Here is a 15,420-nt window from a genome sequence, read left to right on the forward strand (position 1 = left end):
TTCTGATTCATTTTAATTGGACACTATATTAAAATTAGTTGTTATGTATAACAAAACTGCATCAAAATGAGTTTTCTCCAAATATAGTGCTGTGCTGGATTTATAGTAGCTATCAAATCATGTTAATGATTAGCGCATTCTAATGCTTGGCACCTTCATGCCACATGATGGGTTGTTCTGCTCTGCAGGCATGTATAAACAAAGGCCCTTACTGCAGTGAAAGGAAGCTTTCATCTAAAAAATCAGTCCAAACTGAATTCGTACCAAGGGTTCTTGGGGTAGGCAGTAGGAAGAGTGGAACAGAAGAGAGAAAAAACAAAATAGAGCACCACTCAGACTAGAGACAGCAAACTGTTGATTTAGAAGTATATCGAATATTAGCCATAGACTTGTGTGCAAATACTCAACGGTTTCAGGAACTTTTTTTTCATGATTTCAAAGCTCCTGGAATTTGTCCAACTGGCATGAAAAACATCCCCAAGATCGATTTCCTTTGTAGAAAGGATTTTTTAAAAAAAAAAGCGGGAAAAAGTCATACTTTGCATTCATGTACATTTCATCATCACAGAATCCACCATAATTTTTGTTTATTTTATTCACTGGAGCAATTCTGACACTTGATGCTTCACCATCACATTAAGCCCATGTGGTTAATCATTCAAAAACAAAAAAGAAATAGGTCGACATATAGACCAGTGTTTGTTAACCATTCCTAGATGTTGCTTTGCAGTAATAAAACATTTTTAAACTTCTTTTGTAACTTGTCAGCTTCTTTGTTTCACTAAACTGAGATGCATGTTACAATCAAAAGCGATTGAACAGTTGATTGGGAAGGTAGCCAAAATGTAAGAAAGAGGATTGAGCCTCCTTTTCAAGGGCAGCCAGCTCTTGTACTGTAGATGCCAAAGCGTCAACATGGCCCTTGTACTGCCCACCTGCCAAGAGGAAGAGCAAAGAAAGTTAAAAGTAAGACAAGTTTGAATTACTTGGTCAGTTTGTACCCATTAAATTTAATCAGCTAATGTAACTCATTCACTACCAAACATGCCAAATGAGGTTATTGCTGTTGCTAGGACTTGAAGGGAGCAGCTCAATGAATGCATTTTACACAAATGAAGACTTGTAAAAGGAAATAGAAATCTTAAGTGAAAGTGTGTTAGAAGTCATTTTTTGACAACAGCAAATAGACATTGCAAAGCAAGTAGAGAACACAAAATGTAGGCACAATCTCACTGCATACAAGTTGAGTTTGCTTTGTTTTAGAATGAACTGGCACTCTTTATTTCTGAAAGTGGCTTGACCCCCAATGTGGTTTTTGTTCCAAGTTGATTTCTGCTCCCATATTTATAAATTTAGAAACACACTGACTGACCTGGTTCAAATTGTAATCTCCAGGTTAACTCTTTTCTTTCTGGATTTAACCAAGGAGAAATTTGTCAGGTTGTGAGGGAAGGGTAGGGGAGTGGAACTAATTGGATAGCTCTTTCAAAGAGCTAGCACAGACATGATAGGCCAAATAGCTGCCCAAGTTGTATGCATTGACTGATCCTTAAAAATGTTGAATGACATAAGAGGGTTTATGAAAAGTTAAATAATCAGGATAAACTAGTTTTAAGACCATGAAGGAACAAAACAGCATGATGAATCTTTTTTGATTAATGAAGCAAAATAAAATCAAGAAAGATATTCACATGGTTAATTCTTGTAAGGCGGTCTCATATAGCCAGGTAAGACCAAGTACACTTTTACAAGCTTAAAGGGTTCTTATTGGGTAATGAGTACTTTGTCTTCCCAAAGGAGAGGGACGCAGACATTCTAGTTAAAGCGGAGGATTGTGAAATATTAGATAAAATAAGCATAATGAGAGAGAAGTACAGAAGGGGATAGATATCCTTGCAGGTAGATAAATCGTGGTAGATAAATCATCAAGGCCAGATGGCTTGTAACCCAGGCTGTTAAAAGGAAGCCAGGGAGGAAATAGCAGATGCTCTGGGGATTATTTTCCAATCCTCACTAGATACAGGCACAGTACCAGAGGCTTGGAGGTCTGCCAACATTGAACCAACATTTAAAAAGGGTGCGGGATATAAGCCAATTTATTATAGGCTAGTTGTTCTGACTTTGGTGGTGGAAAAATTAGAACAAACCATTTTGAGAGATAGGTTAAACTGTCCCTTTGGATCTAAAATTGGTTCAATGATAGGAAACAAACGGTATTTGGTGATGGATGTTTTTGTGAATGGAAAACAGTTTCCAGTGCCATTCCACAGGGTTCAGTGCTAGGTCTCTTGGTATTTTGGACTTCAATGTGGGAGGTATGACCGGAAAATTTGTAGACGACATAAAAATTGGCCGTGTAGTTGATACTGAAGAGGATAGCTATTGACTCCAGAATATCAGTTGTTTGAATTGAATTCCACTTGCCACTTTTTCATCCATCCAACCAAAGAAGTGAGAGAATTTGGGGAGGACAAACAAAGCTAGGGAATACATATTAAATGGAAGACCATTAGGTGGATAGAGTGAGAAATCTTGAGTACATGTCTATAGGTCTCTGAAGGTCACAGGACAGATAAATAAGGCAGCAAAGAAAGCATATGGAATACTTTCCTTTATTGGAAGAGGTACTGAAAACAAAAGCAGGGATGTAATGCTGGAACTAGAAGCCATAGAACCATAGAAACCCTACAGTGTAGAAAGAGGCCATTCGGCCCATCGAGTCTACACCGACCACAATGCCACCCAGGCCCTACCCCCATATCCCTACATATTTACCCGCTAATCCCTCTAACCTACCCATCTCAAGACATTAAGGGGCAATTTTAGCACGGGGCCAATCAACCTAACCCGCACATCTTTGGACTGTGGGAGGAAACCGGAGCACCCGGAGGAAACCCACGCAGACACGAGGAGAATGTGCAAGCTCATAGAATCATAGAAACCCTACAGTGCAGAAGGAGGCCATTCGGCCCATCGAGTCTGCACCGACCACAATCCCACACAGGCCCTACCCCCACATATTTACCCGCTAATCCCTCTAACCTACGCATCCCAGGACTCTAAGGGGCATTTTTTTAACCTGGCCAATCAACCTAACCCGCACATCTTTGGACTGTGGGAGGAAACCGGAGCACCCGGAGAAAACCCACGCAGACACGAGGAGAATGTGCAAACTCCACACAGACAGTGACCCGAGTCGGGAATCGAACCTGGGACCCTGGAGCTGTGAAGCAGCAGTGCTAACCACTGTGCTACCGTGCCGCCCTGTATAAAAAAAAACAGTTTGACCAAAGTGTAATTTTGTGTACGAGTTTTAATTTACTGATGATACCAAACTTGGATTGGCAAATGCTGAGGATGATATAAATCAACTGCAACCGACACTGATAGGCTAGCAGAATGGGTAGATGGAATTTAATACAGAGAAGTGTGAGATGATGAATTTTTGCAGAAAGGGTAGGGAGAGGTAGTATCGACTCAATGGCAGTGGGACATGGACGTTTATATGCAAAGATCTCTGAAGGAGGCAGGATAAATTGGCAGTGTGATTAGCAAAATGTGCGGGAGCTTAGGTTTCATAAATAGAAGCGGATGGAGTACAAAAGCAATGACATTATGCTAAATCTTTGTAGAGCTCTGGTCAGGCCACAACTAGAGTACTGCACCCAGTTCTGATCATCACACGTTAGGAAGTCTGTGGAAGTCTTTTGAGGGCTCAGAGGAGATCAGTATGATTTCAGGGATGAGGGATTTTGACAACAAAGTTAGGTTAGAGAAGCTGGTGCTGTTCCCCTTAGAGCAAAGGAGACAGAGGAGGAAGATTTGACAGAGGTGTACAAGATTATGTCAGGTTTGGATAAAATAGAAAAGGAAAACTGTTCCCATTAGCTGATAATACAAGGACTAGGGCACAAATATGTAAAGTTTTGGGCAGGAGATGCAGAGGGGATGTGAGGAAGAATCGTTTTTAAAAATACACTCAGTGGTAATGACCTGGGACTCTGATAATCTCAATGCGTACAAAGATGATGGAAGCAATGATCTCAAAAGGAAATTGTATAGGAACTTGAAGGAAACATGCACGGTAGAAAGCAGGGGAATGGGACTGAACAATGTTCTCTAGTGACTTGTTCTGACTTGATGGACCAAATGGCCTCCTCCTGTGCAGTAAATGAGTTTGACTCTTTCAAAGGGTTGGTGCAGGAACGATGGATCAATGGACTGATGTTCCCCATCTACATCATTACATGAACTTTTGAAAAACAATGGTGACATTAAATAGATTTTTTAATGTGTGATTGTAACATATCAAAGCTCGTCTCCTTTTAAATACTGACCTCCTGTTGCTCTTCTCTTTCCATAGACTACTTTGCCATCAAATTCATCCACTGGTATTTTCAGGTCAGGCTCAACTTGAGCGATGATGACATTCAAGTGATCTTCGATGTCAGTCAACAGCTTGAAAGAATCCAAAATGCTTTTATTGCCTTGGTTGAGACATTAAATATTGTGCCAGAATGCACAGGAAAAATATTTACATTCAGTATTGAATGCTAGTCACTCCAATGGACACAGAGCTCTATTGTATTATCCATTTTAATTCTGTTCATGCCTAGATTTGGCTAGTTGTAGAAAAGAACAAATTGAAGGTACAAAGTTTTTAAAATCATGAGGGAGGTAGAATAATACATAATTTACCGACTTTGATTGGGTGGGGAGGGGAGGGGAGGGTGGGGCAGCAGAAAGTAGTTGTAGATTGTTAAATGGTCTGGATGGTTTCCTATTTGGAAAATTAATAAGAGCTATTATTTCCAGAATCACAATACATATGGTTTAAAAGTTAGGTTTTGCAATGTTAGTTTAGTTGGCTTTGATTCAATGTTGTGATTGGTAAAAACAGCATATGTACCAAAACATCCAAGTCAAATTCTTGGTCAGTGTTACAGTTGCTAATGATGCTACTGTCCAAATCAAATCAAGCCAAAGAAAAAATTGCTTTTCGTTTTTTAGTTTTACCACAATGTGCATTGATATTAGACAGGGTCTGAAATGGCTCAGTTGGGCTCAAGTTGCCACAATGTTCCAAGAGATTATCTTACATGGTAACAAATGCAGTCTTTATACGCGGCGCACCTTCTACCCCTACCCCCCCCCCCCCCGCCCCCCCCCGCATATTACCAAGAATAGTGCCACTGAAAGTTCAATAGGTTAGTTTGAACATCACACTGTTATATTATTAGCACTTCTGTTGGAGAGGAAGGTGGCATTTACAAATCAGCAAGCAATCTGTAGGAAAATAATTATTCTGACTTCATGTAGTTGCAGCAATTGCTTATAAAGATGTCCATGGCTCAATAATTTGCAGGACAGTACAGGTGAAATGCTTCCACCCTCGCCTGCATTCTTAGATTTATCGTGAGCTTCACAATGCAAAAACACAAGCTGTATATCCGGAGTGTTCTGTTGAGCACATTCTCCAAGTTCTTGTAAATTAACCACTTTATCTCTGATGCACTTTAAAGACATCAGATACAATTTCTGGGACATCTTGTTCTCTACCTTTAAGAGGAAGGTTGCTTGTAATCAGATAGTACCCAGCATACAAGTCACTAAAGTCAAAGTTTATATTGTGTGAATGTAGTCAAATTTTCCAAATTACATTACATGCAAACTTAAAAAAGGCAAGTTAGTGTTCAAGTTTACAACTGAAGATTATTTTGTAAGAAGTAATCTAAGTATGTTGATTAAAACATGTACTTGCTAATACCTTACTGATGTAGGTGTGGTTAGTTCAAACTTCAGCCATTGTGAATAAGTAATTCTACAATTAGGCCCAAATAAAAACTTGAGGTCACCGGAGAATGTTCAAATTGACTGACAAGCCAGCTACCACAGTAGCTGAAAGTTAACATTTTTCAAACAAAACAAATCGCTGACCAATTTGATGAATGATTTCTTTTTTTTACAATGCAGGAAGTCAACATACCTGGATTTCATTGTACCATATGGTGCACCCACCCTGGTCTTTCAGTCTGGTGTTGTAGCAACCTCTTCCACGATTTGGACATGTATGGTACCAAACCTAAAAATATTCAAATAAGCTTTGGTCAGGCCAGGGGTCCCTTAAATTTGAATTGGACAACCCCTTGTGAGCTCCCAGGAGCCGTTGGGTGGAGCCTGTCTGGTCAGTCTTGTCTCATTGGTCCCATTAGTTCGCATCCCCTCCTGCTTGCCGCGAAGGGTCCAGTTGGGTCCCTGGGACTAGTCAGGGTGGGACCTGTCCTTTCCCTTTGCCACTGGGTTCTGTCCCCTGTTCTGTTGGGTTGGAACCGGTCGGGTCCAGTCCCTTCCCATCGTGCAGAGGTTTAGTCCCATCATGTGGGGTCCCGCCCCTTCCATTCATGTCTTGTCCAGTCACGCCGGGCCCATTCGGGTCCCATCACATCTGATCCCACTCCCTCACATCCCACCTTGTCCCCTCCTGTTGGGGCGGGACTGGTCAGGTTCCGTTGGGTTGGATTGCATCCCACCTCGTAGCACCGCCTCCCCTCTCGCTCCGCCCGGACCCATCACTTCCCCTCCCACCCTGCCTGATTCTTCCCGGGTCACCACTCCCTTTCCCGTCTAGGTCCTTTCTTGCACCTTCTCCTTTTGCTGGCCCCCCCCTCCCATCCCTTCCAACCCCCGCCCGGGTCCTCTCTTGTCTCCCCTCACCCTCAACCCCCCACCCCACGCAGGTTCCACACCAGGTTCTTGTTCCTAGTCCCAGTCCCCATCCAGGAAGGGTCCCATCGCCTCCCTTCCCGCCTGAGGTCCAGTCACTTCCCCTCCCACCCTGTCCATTCCCCTCCCACCTAGGTCCCGCCCCCATCCGGAAACATTACAAACTATACCATTGTTGAAAGAGTTTACTTTTTAGAAAAAATCTCATATGCCTAAAGCGATGCTGTTTCTTTCAAATGCAACAAGTTAACATACCGACCAATCAGCCTACCAGCATCCAATTCTCCAAATACTCCAGCTCTGATTGGCCCATTTGATTTTTCTACATCTTTATAGATGTTACATGTTTGCATCTGGCCACGCCTGCCTTGCGGGCCCCGAGGAGATCCTTCATGGACCCCTGGGATCCACAGATCTCAATTTGGGAACCCCTGGGTTAGGCAATCCTTTCTAATACAGTCATATTTCCAAGAGGAACAGTACCAATACTGGATGTTTTCACATCAATAAATTTTAAACATTTCTAATGATGCTGACAATGGATATAAACTCCAATCAGTTATAGTTGATGTTAATGCTGGGACACTGTGCAATATTTTATTCATCAGCTTAATGTGTCCTTGCTTGAAATAATTATAAATAGCCTCCAAGTAAACAATCGAAAAACAGCAGCTAATTAATTTTAAAAGATCACTGCGTTTGGTCATTTGAATGCAGAATAGTTTTACAATTAAAACAAAACAAATGTTGCATATCGTCGAATTAACACAAAAGGATTACCTTTTCTTTCTCGGTTGCCACCAAGGAAATGGCTAGGCCCATCCTGAAAAAAAGTAAATATCATTTGCTACTTTGTATACTTTTTAAACATAAAGAAATATGTTAAAAAATAGACACTTGGATTAAATGCAAAGTCTCTTACCTGTCAGCTCTGCCCACTCTACCAATCCGATGAACGTAGTTTTGTTTTTCATCGGGAAGAGTCACATTAATTACTATTTTCAGAAACAAAAATAAATTAGGACTGTATTAAACTAATGAGGGACAACACAACCAGTAGATAGCTCACTTACCAAAAGGAACTCCACGAATATCAATTCCTCGAGCAGCAACATCAGTACAGACCAGGAGTCTGACTTCTGCTTTCTGGTCAAAACAAAGAGAAGTGCATCAAAACTTTGCATTTAGATAGCCAACATTAAGTCAATAAATTTTAATCATGACCATAATGTTTATTGTCTTTTATCGTCATGTTTTGCAACAGGTGGAATGTCACATTTCTATCACTACCTATAGACTCCAGCAAGCTATTGGCCTTGCTCAGAATGAATATTATACGAAAACACAAAAGCGGAGCAGATGCAGGTCATTCGACCCCTTCAAGCTTGATCCACCATTCAATAAGATCATGGCTGATTGGTAAACTACTGAAGTTGAAAACCAGAAGCTGCCAACTGCTTACTCCAATTTCAAATGATTGCAATTTAAAAATGCATTTCTCTCTAGCAAGTTTAAATTTTAATAGTCTGTTGTGATACAATTACAGGATTGACCAAGTGGAACATAAAAAGTCAAAACATTAAGGAACTAGCTATAATAAAAACAGAAATGCAAGAAATACTCAGGAGGTCTGGCAGCATCTGTGAAGAGAGATGGAAGGACGTCAACCTAAAACATTTCAAGAACAGAGTATGCTAGAAAAACTTTGTTTGCTTTCCTAACAGATGCTGCCCGACTGCCAAGTTAACATTTTGAATCCTTGGACTCTGTCAGAACTGAAAGGAGGGAGAATGTGTTAGAGCTATAAGAGATTACAACAAAAAAAATTAGCAACTTTAAAAACAAAAGGCCTGGCATGGGCGGGAGAGGGGTTGGTGGCATTTGCATTGAAGCAACATATGGATGGGATATTTAAAAAGGGGTTTTAAGATGAGAAGGAAGTCATAATCCAAAGTTGTCAAACTCAACATTGTGTCCCAAGAGCTCCACCTGTTGCAACGTGCTCAACTGAAAGACAATCAATAGGAGAATGGCACTCAACAAACTATTGGGATTGAAGGTAGACAGCTCCCCAGGGCCTGATGGCCTACACCCCATGGTATTAAAGGAAGTGACAGCAAAGATCATGGATCCATTGGATATAACATTCCAAAATTCCCTAGATGCAGGAAAGATTCCAGTGGATTGGAAAAATGTTAATGTAGGAAACTATAGACTAGTTATTTTAAATCTGTTTTGGGAAATTGTTAGAATCCATTATTAAGGAAGTAATAGTAGGGCATTTGGAAAGTCAAAACGCAATCCATCAGAGTCAGCATGGTTTTATGAATGGTAAATCATGTTTGACTAATTTGCTAGAGCTCTTCGAAGATGTAACAAACCAAGTGAATGATGGGGATCCTGTAGATGTAGTATATCTGGAATTCAGGAGGGCATTTGATAAGGTGCTGCACAAAAGGCTAATACACATTTAAAAATTGATATATCCAGATTAGGTGAGTGGGCCAAAATATGGCAGATGGAGTTTTAACGTGAACAAGTGTGAGGTTATCCATTTTGGTCAGAAAAATAGAAAGGTAAATTATCTAAATGGAGAGAAACTTTGGGATGTAGAGGGATCTGGGTGTCGGTCCCGCACCAGAAAACTGGTAAGCAGGTAATAAGGAAGGCAAATGGAATTTTGGAAATTATAACTAAAGGAATTGAGTATAAAAGTAAGCAAATGTTCCTGCAACTATACAAGCCATTGGTGAGACTGCACCTAGAGGACTGTGCAGTTTTGGTCCTCTTAGGATTAGTGATATTAGAGGCAGTTCAGAAGTGGTTCACTAGATTGATTCCAGAGATGAGAGATTTGTCTTGTGAAGAGAGATTGAGTAATTTAGGCCTATACTCTCTAACATTTAGAAGAAGAAGAGATTTAATTGAGATAAATGATGATAAAAAGTATTTACAAAGTAGACATAGAGCAGATACTTCCTCTTGTAGGGAAGTCAAGAACAAGAGATTACAGTTTTAGGATGAGTAGCAGATTTAAATCAGAGATCAGGAAAAACTACTTCCCTCAATCTGTGGAATTCATTACCCCAGAGTGTGGTGGATGCTGTGACATTGAGTAAATTTGAGGAGATAGACAGATTTTTAATTAGTAATGGGTTGAAGGGTTATGGAGAATGGGCAGGAAAGTGGAGTTGAGCCATGATTGTATTGAATGGCAGAGCAGGCTCTGGGTGGGGATGGATGGCTGAACTGCCTACTCCTGCTCCTAGTTCCATGAGATGCTACTCCTCCAGGTATCCTTATTTAAGGAAGGATGTAAATGCATTTGTGGCAGCTCAGAGGTGGTTTGCTACCTGGAATGGATGGGTTGTTTCTGAGGAAAAGCTGGACAGACAGGGCTCGTTTCCACTGGAGTTTAGAAGAGTGAGGGGTGACTTGATTGAAGTACAAGACCCTTAAATGGTACTTACAAGTTGGATGTGGAAATGAGAACTTGTGGGCGAGTTCGAAAATATGGGACATGGTTTTCAAATGAGGGGTTGCCCTTCTCAAAAAGAAATAAGGAGAATTTTCTTTTCTGCGACTTTGGAACTCTCTGCCTCAAAGGCAGTGGAGGCAGGGTCATTGAATATTTTTAAGGGGGAGGTAGATGGAATCTTAGACAAGAGGATCATAGGGTATGGGGTAGATGGGAACATGGAATTTAAAACACAGATCAGCCATGACCTTGTGAATGGCAGAGCAGGCATAAGGGGCCGAATGGCCTACTTCTGCTCCTATTTTGTATATTCATAATTGTTTGCTGTACCTCCAGATTAACTTTGTGATTTGTGTACAAGGCCCACCAAAGACCGACATTTCCTTTGTGCTCACATAATCTTTGCTTTTCTCTTTGCAACCACTTTGCATCTTCATAGCTTTCTTTTCCACCTAGCTTTGTATCGTTAGTGAACTTAGATGAAACGGAGTATAATGCATCCAAATCATTGATATAAATTGCAGATAGCTGTGTCCCAACTACTGAAGTCATACCTGTTACAGTCTATCAATTCAAAAATGTCCTGTTCATTCCAACTGTTCTCTATCCTCTTGATCAGTACCATTACTGGCAATACCATGATCCCTAATTCTGTGTAATAACTTCTTGTGTGGTACCTTATAGCAGGTGATTTTTTTTTAAAAGTCCCCTTATTTGGCAAATGAACGGAGACAGACAAGTATTACAGAAGTACCTTGAACCTTTCCAAGTTTTGCTTTCTTTCATTTGGTTTTCTATCACCATGCAAGCAGACACAAGAGAACTGATGTCCCTTTTTATCTGGTCCTGAAACAATAAATAAATTTGATGTGAGACCCCCTACCTCAAACCAGCAATGGCTGAAGCAAAGCAAAGATAAACATACTAATTATCTCACCTCCTCCCATCTGAATGAAGTACTGTTCCATGTTGTCACAGTCAATCTTTGTTCTGCAAAAAACGATTGCTTGATCCATCTTGTGCTCCTTGATTGCACGGACTGTATATTCACCCTTAAGTACTTTAATAGCTTCTGACCACATTTCTGGAGAAATAAGATACGGAAAGTCTAAAAATTGACTTATCTCCTATTTGCAATTAAGAAATTCTAAACAGTAACAGCAAGTTGATTATTGATAAAATAGTTATTTTAAATGGAAGCAATCTGATATTCAATAATTAAATCCAGAAGCATTTTCTTGCTACTATTCTACCAATCAAATTTACAGAACAATCTACAAAGTTTTCACATTCTAACAGCAAAAATCCACCACTCTGCTCAAACTTCTACTAAGTCTAAGTGGTGAGAATCTAGGAATAATGGAGAAACATATAAATTTTGGCACTCATGTGGACAAATTATTAAAAGCTGCTGGGAAAGATATTTAAAAAAAAACACAATCAAACCAGCTACTGTAATTTTGACTTTTATCTTCGGGCTGGGTGGAACACAAGAGGAAATTATACTTCAGTTGCATACTCTTCAACAGATCACATCTGGAGTGCTAGAATCATAGAGTGCAAAAGAGGCCCTTCAGTCCATCGAGTCTGCGCCAACACACAGGAAACATCTGGGACGGGATTTTCTGGTCGCAGCCATACCTTGAAGTATGGATTCTAAAAAGTTTGTAGTAGACTATATAGTTGCCCCAATCTAGAACACAGATGTTTTGATGCATATTCTCTCATCACCTAGCATAAATGAGACCATAAGAAATAGAAGCAGGAGTAGGCCATCTGGCTCCTCAAGCCTGCTCCGCCATTCAATAAGATCATGGCTGATCTGATAGTGGGTTCAGTTCCACTTACCCGCCCGCTCCCCATAACCCCCAATTCCCTTATTGGCTAAAAACCTATCTATCTGTGACTTAAATACATTTAACGAGGTAGCCTCTACCGCTTCATTGGGCAGAGAATTCCAAAGATTCACTACCCTCAGAGAAGAAGTTCCTCCTCAACTCTGTTCTAAATTGACTCCCCCGTATTTTGAGGCTATGCCCCTTAGTTCTTGTTTCCATTGCAAGTGGAAACAATCTCGATGTTTCTACCCTGTCTAGCCCCCTCATTATCTTATATGTCTCTATAAGATCTCCCCTCAACCTTCTAAACTCCAATGAGTACAGGCCCAGTCTGCTCAATCTCTCCTCATAAGCTAACCCCCTCATCTCCGGAGTCAACCTGGTGAACCTTCTCTGCACCCCTTCCAAAGCCAATACATCCTTTCTTAAATAAGGGGACCAAAACTGTACACAGTACTCTAGGTGTGGCCTCACCAGTGCCTTGTATAGTTGCAGCATGACCTCCCTGCTTCTATACTCCATCCCTCTCGCGATAAAGGCCAACATTCCATTTGCCTTCTTGACCTGCTGCACCTGCAAACAGTGTTTTTGTGATTCATGCACAAGGACCTCCAGGTCCCTCTGCACAGTAGCATGTTGTAATTTTTCACCGTTTAAATAATAGTCCCTTTTCCTATTATTCCTTCCAAAGTGGATAACCTCACACTTACCAACTTTATACTCCGTCTGCCAGATCCTTGCCCACTCACTTAACCTATCCAAATCTCTCTGCAGACTCTGTGTCTTCCACGCAATTTGCTTTCCCACCCATCTTAGTGTCATCTGCAAACTTTGTTACCCTACACTCGGTCCCCTCCTCCAGATCATCAATGTATATGGTAAATAGTTGAGGCCCCAGCACCGATCCCTGCGGCACGCCACTAGTCACGGATTGCCAACCAGAAAAGCACCCATTTATACCTACTCTGTTTTCTGTTAGATAGCCAATCTTCAATCCACGCTAACACTTTACTCCCAACTCCATGCATCTTTATCTTTTGCAGTAACCTTTTGTGAGGCACCGTATCGAAAGCCTTCTGGAAATCCAAATACAATACATCCACCGGTTCCCCCCGTCAACCGCACTCGTCACCTCCTCAAAAAACTCCAGTAAATTGGTCAAACATGACTTTCCCTTCCTGAATCCATGCTGCGTCTGCTTGATTGAACCATTCTTTTCCAGGTGTCCTGCTATTTCTTCCTTTATGATAGATTCCAGCATTTTCCCAACTACGGATGTTAAGCTAACTGGCCTGTAATTACCTGCCTTTTGTCTGCCTCCCTTTTTAAACAGTGGCGTTACATTAGCTGTTTTCCAATCAGCTGGCACCTCCCCAGAGTCCAGTGAATTTTGATAGATTACAACTAATGCATTTGCTATTGCCCCTGCCGTTTCTTTTAGTACCCTGGGATGCATTCCATCCGGACCAGAGGACTTGTCTACTTTTAGTCCCATTAGCCTACCCAGCACTACCTCTTCAGTAATAGTGATCGTTTTAAGGTCCTCACTCCCTACAGTCCCGTGACCGTCTATTTTTGGTATGCTATTTGTGTCCTCCACTCTGAAGACCGACACAAAAAACTTGTTTAAGGCCTCAGCCATTTCCTCGTTTCCCATTATTAAATCCCCTTTCTCATCTTCTAAGGGACCACCATTTACTTTAGCCAATCTTTTCCTTTTTATATATTTGTAAAAACTCTTACCATCAGTTTTTACATTTTGTGCTAGTTTACTTTCATACTCTATCTTTCTTTTATTGTTTTCTTAGTAGTTCTTTGTTGCTTTTTAAAGCCTTCCCAATCCTCTAATTCCCCATTAATCTTGGCTACTCTGTATGCATTGGTTTTTAATTTGATACTCTCCTTTATCTCCTTAGTTATCCATGGCTGGTTATCCCTTTTCTTACATCCCTTCTTTTTCACTGGAATATATTTTTCCTGAGTACTGAGAAAAATCTCCTTAAAAATCCTCCACTGTTTCTCAACTGTCCCACCAATTAGTCTGTGCTCCCAGTCTACATTAGCCAACTCTGCCCTCATCCTATTGTAATCCCCCTTGTTCAAGCAGAGGACATTGGTTTGGGACCCTACTTTCTTACCCTCCATCTGTATTAGAAATTCAACCATATTGTGATCACTCATTCCAAGAGGATCCCTCACAAGGAGATCATTTATTTTACCTGCCTCATACACAGAACCAGATCCAGGATAGCTTGCTCCCTCGTAGGTTCTGTAACATACTGTTCAAGGAAACTATCGCGACAGCATTCTAAGAACTCTTCCTCAAGTGCACCGCGTCCGACTTGAGTTGACCAATCAATGTGGAGGTTAAAATCCTCCATGATTATTGCTATTCCATTTCTACATGCATCTGTTATTTGTTTGTTTATGGCCCGCCCCACCTCGAAGTTATTATTTGAGGGCCTATAGACTACACCCACCAGTGACTTTTTCCCCTTACTATTCCTTATCTCCACCCACATTGATTCCACATTTTGCTCCTTAGAGCCTATATCGTCTCTCACTAATCGCCCTGATGCTATCCTTAATTAACAGAGCTACCCCACCTCCTTTTCCTTCCTGTCTATCCTTCCGAATTGTCTGATACCCATGGATATTTAGTTCCCAGTCCTGGTCACCCTGCAACCACGTTTCTGTAAGGGCCACTAGATCATACCCATATGTACTAATTTGTGCCGTCAACTCATTCACTTTGTTTCGAATGCTACGTGCATTCAGGTAAAGTGTCTTTATGTTAGTCTTTCCTACCTGGACCCGATTTGTTAGTGCATTCCTTTGTTTGTCTGCTCTGTCCCTTCCTATCACAGACTGGTTTTTCTTCCCCAGACCAACTCCCTGCACTGTGTTGACCACCTCCCTTCTCATACTTGTCACCTTTTTTACTCTGTCTGAGGTTAGGTTCCTGCCATCTTCTATACTCCCTGTTCGATTACGTGGTCTGGAAACTTTACTAACTTCTCCTGAGCTCTCGTCTCCTTTAACTAATTGAAAGTCCTCATCATTAACCTGCACTCCTACCCTCTCCTTTACCTTTGATTTTCTAATTCTCCATACCACTGAACCCTCCCCCAACTATTTAGTTTAAAGCCCTATCTACAGCCCTAGTTATACGATTCGCCAGGACTCTGGTCCCAGCACGATTCAGATGAAGACCATCCCGTCGTTTCAGGTCCCATCTTCCCCAATACTGGTGCCAATGTCCCATGACTTCAAACCCCTTCCTCCCACACCAATCTTTGAGCCACGCATTTACCTCCTTAATCTTCTTAACCCTGTGCCAATTCGCTCGTGGCTCAGGTAGTAATCCAGAGATTATTACCT

The 15,420-nt window shown here is 41.2% G+C and overlaps 1 protein-coding gene across 1 annotated transcript in view; it reads right to left on the reverse strand.

Moving 5' to 3' along the window:
* Positions 1–516: 516 nt before the first annotated feature.
* Positions 517–15,420, reverse strand: part of ddx1 (DEAD (Asp-Glu-Ala-Asp) box helicase 1) — a 40,491-nt gene continuing 25,587 nt past the window's right edge. The window contains exons 19-26 of the mRNA XM_078213110.1: positions 11,139–11,285; positions 10,956–11,047; positions 7,797–7,869; positions 7,646–7,718; positions 7,504–7,546; positions 5,987–6,082; positions 4,338–4,458; positions 517–935 (exon numbers count right to left, since the gene is read on the reverse strand). Coding sequence (XP_078069236.1) covers positions 805–935; positions 4,338–4,458; positions 5,987–6,082; positions 7,504–7,546; positions 7,646–7,718; positions 7,797–7,869; positions 10,956–11,047; positions 11,139–11,285 — 776 coding nt within the window. The 3' untranslated portion in view covers positions 517–804. The remainder of the gene's footprint in view (positions 936–4,337; positions 4,459–5,986; positions 6,083–7,503; positions 7,547–7,645; positions 7,719–7,796; positions 7,870–10,955; positions 11,048–11,138; positions 11,286–15,420) is intronic.

Source organism: Mustelus asterias, chromosome 5 (genome assembly GCF_964213995.1).
Source record: "Mustelus asterias chromosome 5, sMusAst1.hap1.1, whole genome shotgun sequence".
Lineage (NCBI taxonomy): Eukaryota > Metazoa > Chordata > Chondrichthyes > Carcharhiniformes > Triakidae > Mustelus > Mustelus asterias.